Source organism: Puntigrus tetrazona, chromosome 23, assembly GCF_018831695.1.
Source record: "Puntigrus tetrazona isolate hp1 chromosome 23, ASM1883169v1, whole genome shotgun sequence".
Classification (NCBI taxonomy): Eukaryota; Metazoa; Chordata; class Actinopteri; order Cypriniformes; family Cyprinidae; genus Puntigrus; species Puntigrus tetrazona.
The window spans coordinates 16436247-16451992 of NC_056721.1; the positions used below are offsets into that span (position 1 = coordinate 16436247).

At 37.2% G+C, this 15746-nt stretch overlaps 2 protein-coding genes across 2 annotated transcripts in view; both read left to right on the forward strand.

The window, feature by feature from the left end:
- huwe1 (HECT, UBA and WWE domain containing E3 ubiquitin protein ligase 1) overlaps positions 1–3028 on the forward strand; it is a 35363-nt gene extending 32335 nt beyond the window's left edge. The window contains exons 77-83 of the mRNA XM_043224315.1: positions 24–164; positions 292–579; positions 669–774; positions 871–988; positions 1080–1261; positions 1639–1829; positions 1989–3028. Coding sequence (XP_043080250.1) covers positions 24–164; positions 292–579; positions 669–774; positions 871–988; positions 1080–1261; positions 1639–1829; positions 1989–2091 — 1129 coding nt within the window. The 3' untranslated portion in view covers positions 2092–3028. The remainder of the gene's footprint in view (positions 1–23; positions 165–291; positions 580–668; positions 775–870; positions 989–1079; positions 1262–1638; positions 1830–1988) is intronic.
- Positions 3029–8874: 5846 nt separating this feature from the next.
- Positions 8875–15746, forward strand: part of l1cama (L1 cell adhesion molecule, paralog a) — a 44959-nt gene continuing 38087 nt past the window's right edge. Inside the window, 1 exon segment of the mRNA XM_043224303.1 lies at positions 8875–9035. The gene's annotated coding sequence lies outside the window, so the exon portion shown is untranslated.

Sequence of the window (15746 nt, forward strand, 5' to 3'; positions counted from 1 at the left end):
TATCTAATAAGCATGTCTCTTAGGTATTTCCGTCAGGAGTTGGAGCGTCTGGATGAGGGCCTGAGGAAAGAGGATATGGCCGTCCATGTGAGGAGAGACCATGTCTTTGAAGATTCTTACAGAGAGCTGCACCGCAAGAGCCCAGAGGACATGAAGAACAGACTGTAAATCTCTCACGCTTTCTCGCTCTGCCACTCTCTTTCATTCAAACGTGCCTAGTATTTTACAGATATCTGTAAGCAGCAAAAGCAGGACAGTTTAGTTTCATTCTTATGGTTTCTTTCTCTACAGGTATATAGTCTTTGAAGGAGAGGAGGGTCAGGATGCTGGTGGGCTGTTAAGGGAATGGTACATGATCATCTCCAGAGAAATGTTCAACCCGATGTACGCTCTGTTCCGCACTTCTCCTGGTGACCGGGTCACTTACACCATCAACCCGTCCTCCCACTGCAACCCCAACCATCTCAGCTACTTCAAGTTTGTGGGACGAGTGGTGGCTAAAGCAGTCTATGACAACAGGCTATTAGAGTGTTACTTTACACGCAGTTTCTACAAGCACATCCTGGGCAAGAGTGTCAGGTACCAGCAAGAATCTGCTAGGTTTAGGTCTTATTTATCTCAATGATCTTTAAGAAACAAGCACTTTTTTTTATTTTTTTTGTTCATAGGTATACAGACATGGAAAGCGAAGACTATCCCTTCTTCCAGGGTCTGGTCTACTTGCTGGAGAATGATGTCTCCACTCTGGGCTACGAGCTGACATTCAGCACAGAGGTATGAGCTGAATTTTGATACTGAGTACACTATTATTTCTGTCATTTATAGTTATAAAGAAACATAAAAAGGTGAATACCATGTCTATGTTCACAGGTCCAAGAGTTTGGCGTGTGTGAAGTGAGAGATCTGAAGGCCAATGGTGCCAACATCCTTGTCACAGAGGAGAATAAGAAGGAATATGTGCATCTGGTCTGCCAGATGAAAATGACAGGTGAGCATACACTCCAATAAACATCACTGCTAGTGAGCAACGGGGAGGTTCAGGAGTCTTGTCAGGGAGCTGAAACATCTGTGTTTCTCAGGTGCAATCCGTAAGCAGCTGGCTGCCTTCTTAGAGGGCTTCTATGAGATCATCCCCAAGAGACTGATCTCAATCTTCACTGAGCAAGAGCTGGAGCTGCTCATCTCTGGCCTGCCCACCATCGACATTGACGACCTCAAGGCCAATACAGAATACCACAAATATCAGTCCAGTTCTATTCAGGTTTGTACAAAAGGACAACATGAAATTAATGCATTGTTTAATATTATGACTGATGTCATTATCTCTGCACATTATTCTGAACATTTCCTTGATCTTTTATCAAAATGTCATTTTACTGCTGTCACACAGCCAAGGAAAGGATTAAAACCAATAGTGTTGCACGGAAGACATTTTTGCAAGCCAGCCTGTAAATTAGCATCAGTATTTCTGTAAAAACACATTGACGTTTAAGGCAGTGAAACCAGAAGTTCAGAAATCCTGATTAATTTCTGGGTTTTAGAACTTAATCCTGCAGTACTCTGTATTTTGTTGTATTAATACCCCATTGAAGCATTGTCTACCTGGTTTAAATTTTGTGTCCTCCTTGCTCTTCACAGATCCAGTGGTTCTGGCGTGCATTACGATCCTTTGACCAGGCTGACCGGGCTAAATTCCTGCAGTTTGTTACAGGCACATCTAAAGTGCCACTGCAGGGCTTTGCTGCACTGGAGGGAATGAATGGCATCCAGAAGTTCCAGATCCACAGAGATGACCGCTCCACTGACCGCCTGCCCTCTGCGCACACTTGGTAAATGACCCCGATGCCTCAAAACACACAATGCAAATGTTTTCACGATACATTCAGATACTCCATAATGCAGCTCTAAAATCTACATTGCATGGTAACTGTGGTCTTTTTCACAACCAAAACTTTTCACACTTATTCTCTTTCCTCTCTTTCTTTCAGCTTTAACCAGTTGGACCTCCCAGCGTATGAGAGCTACGAGAAGTTAAGACACATGCTGCTGCTGGCCATTCAGGAATGTTCTGAAGGCTTCGGACTGGCCTAAAGACTCTCCTAAACCCACACAGAGATATGTAGACTTACATGTTGTTAACTTATGACACACATGCATATTCACACTATCATACATACGGCCAAGACCTACTTCTAATCCACATAAAACAAACAGATGGATGGCTAAACGAGTGACAGAGATGTATTGACATTGCCTACTACACACAGAGCCTCTCATTGACACACCGAACTGTATTTGGTATATGTGTGTGTCTCACTTCCCTATTAAAATTACAGAGCCCGAGAGAGGATCACAGAGGATATCTGCGGACTAATATAAAAGACATTTTCTCTAGTTTGGTTTCTCTGTACAAAAGGTTTGGGAGTTTATTATGTTTAATCTTTTTTGTTCTTCTCTCGCTGTTAAAAAAAGGAGAGGGCTGTTTTGTGTGTAAAGAGGATGGTTGTAACCCTCTTGCAGGGAAAAAAAAAGTTGATTGTCCTCTGTTGCTAATGTGTGACCTCACTAGCTTTGCAAATGGGAACTTTAATTTGGGGGAGGGGAAGTCATGGACAAGGGCGGGAGGGCGAGAACATGGAGTGAGGTTTTGGTGAAATTGCAGACGTGCAGGGATTTTCAGAACGGGGACATTTTTAGGCAACTTTTGTGGTATTTTTGGAGAGGAACACAGATTTGAGAAGTGAAGGACTGAGACGTTGAACCGCCGGTGCTCAGACACATGCGGTTATTACCCAACTGCTGATGCAGCCTCTCAGCAGCTAATCAGAACGTAAATTGCTACATAAATAAATGCATAAAATGAGCCCACTGTGTCCTCTAGAGTTGTTTCAATGTATGCCTTACACATTTGCACTAACAGGAGCAAATATCATTTATATGTTAAGAAATATACTGATGGAGGTCCATGGAAACTAACTTGACACATGCTGTGGGGTCCAAGTATTAAAAGCTCTATTCTTCATCCTGAGTTATGTATGAGGAATTCTGTCCAGTTATTGATCACCTGCATGAGTGTCACGTTTATTGCTTCGGGGTTTTGTTTAGCAGCATTTTAGGACGGGCTTTTTAGCCTTTGTTCTTGCCCTCTTCCACTCTTCTTGCACGGGACCTGGTGTGAAGTGCAATGAGTGGCTCAGACCATCTGGAGCTTCCAGTAATGTCCCTGCTGGGCTTCCGTGCTGTTAGGATAGAGTTCATCACGCCTGCTTTCTCGACTGCAGGAGTTCACTTGACTAGACTGACAGATCTCAACAAAGTGCAAGATCAAAGGTGAGAGATGGTGTTGGAGACGTGATCGTTTCCTGAATTTCAATGTTGTTGTTTTTGTTTTTTTTCCAAATTTAGTGTTCCAAAAATTGACCGCTCATAAAAATTGCTTGCATTGTTCTATACTGTCAGTATATCTTGTTACATGTTTTGGCAACTTGTTTTCTTAGTTAATACAGGTCTTGTTTCTTTTTGGGTCCAACTGATTGTGGGCCTCATTGATCTGAGCTCAGCACCTCAGTTTTTGACTGAAGATAATTTCATTGTTCCCTGAAAAAAAAAAATGTACATGAGCTCAAATACTAAACAGAAATGCAAAACAGCCTAGTTGAAAACAAGTTGCCCAAAAATTTTATCCGATATTTGGTAATATTGCATACATTATAGCATGTAAAACATGTTTTATATATATTGTTTTTAGGGGGAAATTGTTATATTGTGAGCAAATTGAGGACGTTTTAGTCCAGTGCGATTTAACAATTTAACTAGCATTTTCAGGCAGAAGAAAATCATCTCCAGGTGAAAATAACCAGAATACAAGATGAAGGTAAAACCATTAGAACATGCCTAAAGCTGACTGTTATGCAGACAATGAAAGCACTCCCACCCCCCCCAAATCTATGCCTTATTTTTTTCTTTTTTTTTTTTTTTTTTTTTTTTTTTTTTTTTTACCAATAACTGATGTAAATTATGCATCTCCAAAAATGATACGTACTGCACACTATTGCACAAATAGCTTTTTTTTTTTCTTTTTTTAAAGTAGATGTTCTTGTTAAAATTGTATTGATTGTGACTTGCTATAAAAAGAGAATTTTCAAGATCGGACTAAAACTAATACCGTACACTGTTTGCCTGTAGAAAGAAGACTGAAAACAGACTGAACTAACATTTGACTAATCAGTTATGATTTTGCAATTCAGGCTGGCCAGCAGAGGGAGTGCATCTTATTAAATTTACATAATATTTCTTATAATTGAAAACATTAAGGATGAAATGAATCTGTTATGGTGACCTATATGCATGATGTTTGATAAAACTTTTTTTTTTTTTTTTTTTTTTTTTTGCCTGATCGATAAACAAATCAATAGTTATTAATAATGCAAGCGGTGTGGAGAAAGCATTTGTGCAAAAGGTGCTCTTACGATTTTCTCAATGTTGTTCAGTTGTCGAGAGTTTATCATCTTAAGTATACAGATAAATGTAAAAAGATAAATGAAGGCCAGTTCATTAATGAAGTGTGGCTTTTTTTGAGGGAAAGCCAGGGCAATTTTAGCATATTGCAGTGTGCGTAAATCAACTCCTATATTGACTATCCTGGAGAAATGATAAGGAAGGAAATAAATGGGCTACTTCATTTTTCAAGCCGACTGAAAGGCAATTAACTTCATGCTCCTAAATGAGAATGTATATTTTAACCTTGAATCGTGTGAGTGATCATTTCCTGAACAGACGTCCCATTTAATGCTATTCTATTAAGCTGTGAATAGCTCCACTGTTTGCAGAGGATGTTGCAATTAGTTTTAGACCATTATGCACATGTCACAACATTATCAGTGCCTCTGTTTAGGGGAAACAATTAAGAGCTACTGAGATGTACATAGATGTTTTTCGGTGTATAATTTTAGATCTTTCCATGTGTAGATAATTCCTTGACAGTATGTGAAAACTTGATGTGTTTGAATTAACGGTTGCATTTTTAGTGACGACATCTTTCACATTTTCACCGGTTGTTCAATGAATCCCTCGACAGTTCCCGAAATGATGCCTTTTTTTAAGTGTTTTCTCACCTTTGTTCTTCTGCTTCACTTGCTTTTCATCCGTCTGGAAATGGTTTGGGAGTCTCAGCTCAAATCAGAGGCTGAGAAAACCTCTTTCCAGTAGCACAGACACCGCTGCGGCTGGCATGACCTCATAGTCAAATTAACTTATGAACAGACTCTGCATTCTAGCAGTGGCCATTATAAATCATCAAGCGCTGACTTCTTTCTTCCTGCCTTCATCTCTGGTCTCCTTTTCCCTTTATCTTCATCTCTCTCACTCATTTTCAGCACAATAACCAAAGACCTAGGGAGAGAGAGAGAGAGATTAACGTCATAGCTTGTCCCACTTTAGATCCTGAGGAGAGAAACAGGATGAAACAATTGTGCTGTTTTGTCTGCATTTGTGACCAAGAGACTGAATTAATAATGAAGAGATGAGATTTTTTTTTTTTTTTTGCAGATCTAAAAGGCAGATGGGATCGGTAACAGTTGACCTGATGTTTTTCCAGACAGAGAGGTTGCATTTAAATGCATGTTACAACACGGGACCACTCGGGGTCGCTGATTGTTTTGCGGCTGTTAATAGATTAATTGAATTCATTAAGGGGGCGTGAGGTCATTCTGATGGTCTGACCTAGTGCTAATCACTGAGTAATTGAAGGGTAATGATGGAGGCAGAGCTCAGTGGCTTCTCTCCAACTCATGAATTATTGACAAACCAAAAGTCCCGAGTGCTTAAACTTTTTACAATTAGTGCCACATTTATAGTTGACACAGTTGCACAGTTTAAAAAAAATGTAAGTTAAAAAAAATAAATAAATAAAATTACTGAAGCAGATTTGGATAAATTTAATTTTGACTAAATTTGCATTACCTTTTTATATATGTGAAACTTAATTGCAATTTGTGCAAATGTGCATAGTTTTTTTTTTTCCTAGAAGCAATCCCAATACCGGTTTTTCTTTAAGGGTGCGTGATGCAGGTTCGCAGTCCTGCAGAAAATAAGTCATTGTGCGGTAGTTACATATATAAAAATTGTATAAATGCATAATACGTGCACTACATATGTCATTTTGCATTAGATGCATTAGGCTGCATTTATTTGGTTAAAATCCAGTAAAAAGTTATTGCAATTTATATATATATATATATATATATATATATATATATATATATATATATATATATATACTCATTCATTCATTCATTTTAGGTAGTTATTTTGTTTTTCACATTGCTTTAGGTAGAATAATCTTTTACTACTTTGATACTGTACTATACTATAAAAAAATAATTTATATAGAACAGAAAATTCAATTTATCAACAACATGAAGTGCCTTAAGTATTTTGTCAGTTTTCCAAAGCCTTTGTGAATTGGTTTTATTTAGATTCGTTTTAAAATAGTTTACCGTTCAAACATTAACATGTATTAATTATTAGGGTTTTTTAAGGTTAAAGTATATAGGAATATATATATTACACAATCAACAGCTATTGAAATATTCCTCTCTGGATATAATGAGCATATTCTGACTGATCTGTGCTCCGCTATTCAAGTGTGGTGAATTATGAAATATATAGGTCATAACTTTCTTTGCTACACAAAAGTTTCTTAAATTGCTATTTTGTGGGGGTGCAGGTTTGAATGTGATCTGCATAGCATTTTTGATCTCCCATCTTTGCGTCATTCTTGACTTGCCTATACAAAAATTGAAAATATGAAAAATTGCTAAATAGCAGACGAGAGCAGAGAAATACAGCATCGAATGTTTTCACTTCCAGTTCATTTTTTCCCCACCACTTTAGCTTCATCTCTGGAGTGCCACTATTTTAGAGAAGAGCACAGCTGTCTAATACAAAAATTCCCATTAAATCGTCCTTTTGATTATAACGCTGTAATTTGGTTTTTGGTGGTTGACATTCTATTTGTAGCCTTTGCAAATCATACTTATTCAAAGCGGCTGTTTTGCATGAGCTCTTGTCATTAATGCAAACTGGCAACTCCCTGCGCAAGGTTTTGAAGACGAACCTTCAAGCTTCATTTATCCTGCCCGATTCGGGATGTGTTCATGGACCTGTCACAAATCGAGGTCCTTTAACAGTAGGCTGGGCATTAGTTTCCGGTTAAAGGGCAGCGGCTGGTGTTTTTCAGCACGCGTGTGTCATGAGACACCTGCAGGAATGAACACAAAGCCAGATAATGTCATATAACAAAGAGATTCATTCTAACTCACGAGCGCTGACCTTTACTGTATACCTATACAGACCGGTCTGCATGAGCTTGCATGCTGAGCAGGGTGATTGTGTAGATGGAGGGATGGGAGCGTCTGATTGCTTATTTTCACCTTGCACGCCGCCGTCTGAACCTGCACAAAAATCTGCCATTTTGCATGGAGTCCCCTTTCCTCATGAATCAAATTGTGCGTGATTCATTTGCCATTCAACCGTGCGCTAGTTTGAGTAAAAGGCTCCTTTAGTCACAATGTATCAGCCTCAAGACTGGCTCAACAGATTTTACTTTTCTCAATCTCCCAGAAGTGATTTCATTCACAAATAAAATGGTTAAAAAAAGTTTAGGGGGGACGTAAATGAAAGGGTTCCTGTTGCAGAGTTTTTCATATTTTCCTGCTCTGTTTGCGTATAATGTCCATATGCACTGTAAAAATGCTTTAAATATATATATTTTTAAATATTACTTTTTACAATATAAAATGGAACTTTAAGAGAACTAAAATTATATCATGATAACATATTTGTTGGCTTTAGTAAGGTTTATGCTTCAAGCTGAAAAACTGACATAAAAATAAAATATACTGTATTATAATATATAATTTTTAAATGTAAAATAGATATAGAGGTTGTAACAAAAATATAATTTTTGATGTATTAAGGTGTCGTCTTTAAAATACAGTATTTTGCAGTGATGTATTTTTTCTTTTCTTATTTAACAGCCAATTTTTTATTTTTTGGTCTTGTCATATTTCCATATTTGTCATGCTTCCTATCTATATTATGTTTGTATATTATTAATAATAAATAATCATTTCATATCTTTAAAAAAAGAAAAATATAATAAATTACTGAAATTACTGAAATAAATTACTACAATTTTGATTACAAAACAATTATACCAAAAAAGTATATATTAATATAAATATGCGTTTCTTTTCACAGACAAGTATGTTTATTATAAGTAAACATTTTTCAAGCCTGTTTTTTTACAGTAATGGTGATTAAGAAAGTGGTGTTTTTCTTACTTTTTTTGTACTATATGTGTGTATTATACACACAAAATAATAAGTCCAGGATCTTCTCTTTCCATGTTTCATCCCCCACTTTCACAGAGAGGCTGTAGAGAGGGATAAACCGAAAGCTTTCCCTGTGCCACCATACAAATGCTGCATAACAATGCACTAATTAGCATAACATATAGTTCTCATCCTTATTACTCGCACCCACCAAACCAAAAGCAATAAGCTTCTAATGGTGCCGTAAAACAGCTCTCTGCCTTTTACCATGTCATCCCTCCCCTGCCTGACTGAATCTCTCCTCCTGTTCTGACAGATCCTGCCAATCAGCGGCCAAATTATGGACACGTTTCATCTGGCACCAGGGGAATGCAGAGTGCAAATCAGGATGAAGACAATAAAGGAATGGTCAGAGAAGGAAGGGAAGGGAGGAGAAGAGGAGAGTGAAGAAAAAGAGGCAGGGAGCTAGAAGAAAAAAAGATGATGTCACTGGCTCCTGACGGCAGCCAATCGGAGACGGGGAGAGGCAGCGAGGGAGCCAGGAGAGGGTGTGTTTTCCTCGCACTGCAGCATCAGCAGTGAAGAGAGGCCACAATCAATCTGACACAGAGCAGGAGACACAAGAACCTTCAGGGACAGATAAAACAACAGAGTTGCCAGAGGAGGACGGAAACCCGAAGCCTTTTCTGAACAGCAGAGGTAAGAGGAGAAGGCTGTCAGTGACAATGTCAATAGCATTTAGAGGCTGACGGATGTCAAACAGAATTGGCTTGCTTTTGCTGATTTTTCTTGTGGTTTGATGATCACACCTTTGAGACCGGAGGTGCAGGGATGCAGCGGTGAGGCTGCTGTGTGGTCTTGCGAACTAGAGCCGTTCCGTTCGAAATGATTGCATTAATGTGGGTTTTTTTTTTTTTTTTTTTCGTGTTACAACTAGACCTTTGAAGTGTGGGGAAAAAAGCAGATTTTATTTTGTGAACTTCAGCGTGTTTAATGCAATTTGGTTATTTTAAATGGCATTTTTCTGAATGGTTTTTTTGAAAGATTTAGTTTTTAATTTTTTCATTTTTTTTCTGCGATGTCACATTGTCTCACTCCTCGAGTTGCCCTGTCTCGTAAACAGAAACGGCTCTCTGGTGGATTTGCGCACATCCCATGTGAAATCAGCAACAGGCTCTTCTGTTTTCATCTTTAACACGGGACTGCTTTGAATATTAGTGCCTGTTTTGCTGCATACGATTGTCTGCTTGCATTTTGCAGCCTTGTATTGACCTACACCTAATGCAAACATTTGTTGTAGATGTTTAAAAAGACTTGCTTAACAAAACCAACGGCTCGCTGTCGTTTCAATCGGAACCGTTTCTTTAGTTTTTCTTTTAAAGCATTAATGTTTGAAAGCGCACGTTTTGTTATCACTGTGATGTTTTTAATAATTGATGTTTTATCTGTATGGCTGGTCCTCCCTCCCCCTGGTTTTGCCGGGCCGTGTAATTGTGTTAATCACCCATGAGAGTATTGTGGTGTTGAGAGTACTGGTGGTCCGCAGTGCTGCCCCTGTCAGTGGCGTGTTGGTGTGTGTGCGCTGCTGAAAACAAATAATGATGCTTTGATGGGGCAGGCGGCGATAGCAAATATATGAGCGTGAGAGCGTTGGGTGGGGCCTGCATTTATTTTCAGTCTTTTAAATGCAGACGCTCTTACCTGGCCGTGCGCCAGCATGTTTGATTCAGGGTGGGTCTCGCTCTCAGAGCCCAGGTTGCGAATTATTAGCACTGTTAGCAAAGTTTAGCGCATATCGCACTATATGAATATATATAAAATATATTAAATACAACAAAAAAACTAAAATGGTAATGGTGCAAATATATAATTTTTTACATATTTTATGTATATGTATAGATTTTTATTTTGTTATATTAAACAAAAGCACCGTGGTAGGTCTTTTAGTGATTATATTATAGACATAATGTTCATATCCATGCTATTTTTATGGTATTACAAGTACTTCAAAGAATAGAATAGCTAATATTATTGCAGATTTGTATTTGTTCTTGCAAAAGTATGGTGGAAAAATGGAACGATATTTAATTTATATTCACAAATGATTATATTTACATGTCAGCCCAAGGGGCTTAAAATTAACGGCATGATACTATGATATTGTTGTCAAATTTTCATTTAACGTTAAAAAGTGCTGTGGATATACCATGGTACACTGACTTTCATATCAAGTGAATTGTATTTACATGCTAGTTTAACAAATACTGTAACCCTTCGAAACAGGGAAATCTTTATACCATGATACAATGATTATCATATTCATTTATGTGGTGTTCTAAAATATTCCAAAGAATACCATAAAAATTCAGTGTTTTTATAATTTTTCATTTACTTTTACATTAATAATTTAGGGTAATTATATTATGTTAAACAACATATGCATTTTTTGTACATTTCGAGTAGAGCTCTTTATTGAATATGTGTTGCAGTTTTTAAAACCGTTGTAATTCTGTGGCGTTGCAAGGTAATTCAAAGGATACCGTGCTTCTACCATGTTTTGTTGAGCTGCTTACTGTGGCTTAGCCTCAGTTTATGTCCCTGCTAAGGAATTTTGGCTAGTTGCCTGTCGCTGACTGACAATGACTTGTGTCTTTCTAAGATAAATGACTCAGAACTGATTATTGACAAGGTGTCTGTAGACGGCTCACAGGTGCTTGGGTCATGAGAGTGCAGAGTGATTCCATTCTGTGCTCCACATCCATCACACTCTAGGTTCTCTTGCTTTTACTGTACCATATAAACTGCATGTCTGCATGGAAAAATATGATCTGCCTCTGCAAAATCTTCTCCTCTGAGGCAGAGGCTTTAATTGAGCTATGTGCACAGATGGATGGACGGGCTGGAGAGATTTAGGAGGGATGAAAGGAAAGAAATAGGGGCGGGGTCACGTTTGACAGAAGAAGCCGTTGTGTGCGACGATAATATATGTGCACTTATGTTGAGAGAGAGAGAGAGAGAGAGAGAGAGAATGGGTGCAAGGTCAACAAGGGAAGGGGCAGGAATGGGGAGGGGTCTATTAAAAGGAGGAGTGAGAAAAAGAGCCATCACTCTTTTTTTATTGGCATCCGTTTTGACATCTGAAACACTATCATAGGCTACTTCCACATTAATCCAGATCAATGCGAAAACACAGATTTTGCTGTTTTGGTAGCCAAAACTTTGAAGTGGTTACGGTATTTATTTCTTTATTTTTTTAAATCTTCATTTGTTTAATCAGAAATACACTGAAAACAATAATCTGTGTTGATAAGGTTTTTGTTGCTTTCTATAGAAAGTGTTTTAGAGTGATACATTGCGTTCTTTTGGGATCTTTTGAGGAACAGTTTATTAAACGGCATTTATTTGAACCGTTTTTTGTTGTAACATTGTAAATGTCCTTGTCACTTTCGATCAATGTAATGAATCAAAATTGCCTTAAACTTTTTAAAATGACAGGGCAGCACCACAACAATGACAAGCAGTTTTTTTAACATTGATAGTTATAAGAAATGTATCTTGAGAAGCAAATCATCATATCAGAATAATTTCTAAAGCATCGCTGAAAATGCTAAAAATTCAGCTTTGCCGTTATAGGAATGAATTCAATTTTAAAATACAATTTAAAAGAAATGTTTTCAATTTGAATGTAGGAATATTTTACAACATTACCGCCTTTATCAATGCAGCCTCAAGCATGAGACTGTTTTTATAACAATTTCTTATATGCATATCCACGTTAATATAGATGTATCTATAGCAGCATGTAAGAATAACATTATAAACGCAGCTCTCTGATTTAGAGCATCTGTTGTGGATGTGCCGGTTACAGAGGAGCTCTTGGGGGAAACGGCACAGCCCTCAAGTCTCCACAGCCACCTGTTATCGCCTCAGGGCCTCGGTGTCGCTGGCACATCCTGCTCCTGCACACACGCCGGGCAAAAAATCCCCCCGTAACACCTGTTTTAAGTACCCATGCGGTAGTGAGAGCTTTACAACCTACTGCTGCCACTCTGCTGATGGAGTCGACCTCCATAGAGAGACAGACACATTAGTTAAAACCGTTTGTAGTGGCTGCGGTCGGAGCCGCTGTCTGCAGACAGGAGGGGGATGACAGTGGCAGGACAGAGACGGTCAGACGAGCCCGGAGGACGACAAGGAGGGGGGGCAGGATGCATTAGGTTGATTTAAAGAGCGCACAATGACGAAACAAAATAAGTACTAACATGGGTGGAAAAGTGACTATAAGTTACTAGAGTTTTCAGAAGATGTAAGAAGATGCACAGTGGCTTAGAATTGTACGAGTCATAAGTAGCACATATATCGCTTGTATCAAGACTAAATATTGAATTAGTAATATGCATTGCTAAGAACTTCATTTGCACAACTTGAAATGCAATTTTCTAAATTTTTTGATTAAAAAAAAAAAAAAGTCATAGTTGCATCTCGGCCAAATATGGTCCTATCATCACAAACCTATACATCTCTAGAAAGTTTAATTATTCAGCAAATAATGCATGAATCTCAATTTTTAAAAATGGGTCTTTATGACTGGCTTTGTGGACCAGGGTCACATATACAAATATATATGAATACTATTGCTTTAGCTATTTTATTTACGTAGAATTAAGCTGCCAACATAAATATTATATAGAAAGAGCAAAAGTAACTCTTATACCAATTATTTTTGTGACTTGTTCAAAATGGTTTTAAAATGTTATATACTTGTATATAATATACTTTTGTCTGGTTTTGAAACTTGTTTTACTTTTGATAATGTATTATTTAATTAAACGAATGTCACCAAATTAAATTTATAAATGAAGTATGACTTAAGCAAACGATTTTTTTGCCACCCGTTATATATGTGGACTGCGGCAGAAAACCTTAAAATGCTAAGAAGGTGAAGGCGTTTCCTCTAGAGATTTGGAATCAAGAGAGAAGATGAGAAAGTAACTGCGTGGAGACTGAATATCATTTGTAACCCTGTGTAAAAATGTCAATTTTTCTGTAAAAGCATTAGATAAGCAAGAAAGCGATGTCAAGCTTTGATCAATCCTCTTTATTGTTCTTTTCAGCACTCACAAGTGATTTTTTCTTCTTCTTCAAGGCTTTATTTTTATTCATACATTGCCAGGAAAAATACTTCTCTAGACTGCAATCAGAGTAATGGGTTCTTGAAAATGAATTGCAGTTTTTTTTTTTTTTTTAAACCTCACATGGAAAGCCTCACAAAATGAAGCCAATCATGCAATTGAGGACGTAACGCAGCCGTCTGAAACAGTCGGTCCTAAATTTGCTGATGAAATTAACTTATGCTGACAGAGGTCACTTTAAATCACTCGGTTCTTTAGATTTAATCACCAAAAAGCAGGCGTAAATTTGACAGTAAATCAAAATAAACTCACATCGTCAACTTTAAGTTCAGACCCTTCTCGGGCTTTTCATCTTCTCGTAAACCTGCTTGATTTTGACAGCAGAAGTTGTTCAAAACACTTTTTATTCGAAATGCGTAGGATGTGACTGGCAACAAAAAAATGCAGCTGTGCTAAAACAAGTGCATTCTCCTTCCACTGTCGGCTGAAATAAAGCTGTCTCTTTGTCTGACAAACATTCCTCTTAATATCTCTTTTTGATGAAAGACACATTATTGGCCAAATGAATGAACTCAGTGTGAATCTCTGCTGTCTGTATAGGGGTCTCTCTGTTTTCTTGTGGAGTATGTGAGGAGATGTGTAGTCTATTGACATGGGAGTTCTTTGTAGCTATGATTTTCCCATTATGGAAATTTGACACTTTTTCTAACTTATTAGAATTTTGATTAAACGGCTGCAGTGAATCATTTTCTACATCATTTATGCATCATTTATTGAAAATCTGCTGTTTGTAAGATTTGTTATGAGATGACCTGGACTGGAATGGGTGGCCATATTGTGGCCGTGGGCTGACAGTCTGCTTGAGTAATGACTTTGGAGATCTTCTGCTAGTTAAATTAAGTAAATGACTGTGTGTATATATATATATATATATGTATATGTATATATACAGCCATTGTAGATGTATATATATATATGGCTATATATGTATATATATTTTCTATAATATAGTTATAATTTAGTAAATGAGATGTATATATATATATATATATATATATATGTGTGTGTGTGTGTGTATATATATATATATATATATATATATATATATATATATATATATATATATATGTATTTGTTATATAGTATATATATATATATATGTATATATGTATATGTATGTATGCATGTATGTTTTGGTTTAGAACTCTACTTTGTTTTTGGTCTACTTCAGAGAAGGTTTATGATTCTAGAGCAATGCCACAGCCTAAAGTATTGTTTGATGTTTAAATCAAAATTTAAGTTTCTGAAAAATTTTTATATTTATAGTATTTTAATGATCTAGATCATATTTTATATTTTGTCTAGGACTCCTGAAAGAAGTTTAACATATCAATAGGACAAATCTGGTAAAATGAAGGATTAATAAAAAAAAACAAATCTAGATACATAAAGACATAAATGATCTGTACCTGATAATCTACGTGCCACTACTGTCCGTTGGTCCATTCAAAATCCAGATCACTTATGATTTACAGTTTGATTATATTGTTTTAAAGTTTACGGTTATGTTATTTTATTTATTATATGTATATATTTTAATGATGATAATAATATTTTTATTATACATTTCATATTTAAATGTATGTTTTTATGTTTTAACATTTAAACATTTCATCTATTTCAGTTCATTAAAATTTACAGCCTGGTTATTGGTGTATAAGTGGGTCCTTTTATCTATCTGGATCTGGGTATTTTGGGTCTAATCAGTCTTTGTCTGGATAATTCTAGTTTTGGGGGGTTATAGTCTGGTTTTAGCTCTAGCTCTAGCTCAGCTAGTGCGTTTCAGTCCTCAGTGGTATGACTGTGAGAGTGTTTGTAGGTTTGTGTGGCAGGCCCGGGGCTTCGAGTGTTTGTTCTAGCGGAGTCAAAAGCGTTATGTCAGGCATGATATATTCATTACTGCAGGATCAGTGCTCTGGTGAGTGTGATCCCCATGCACTCCGCTAATTTAATCTCACCTACTGTGTCGTCTTATTTCACACCGCACCCGCCAACCACCCAGAAGCACATTAAGACCTGGGGATGGTGGGGCAAGTCAGGACCAAGCAGCGATCCAACACATCCCTCTTACAGAGCCGGCAATCCGACGGATGATAATCAAGAGAGAGGAATCGTGAGAATCATACGTTTTAGCCGTTCCTTTTTCTGACGAGGCGACTGCACACATTTGAATGAATTAGACATTAATTGTAGTCTTGATGCTGCAGTTGTGATGTTC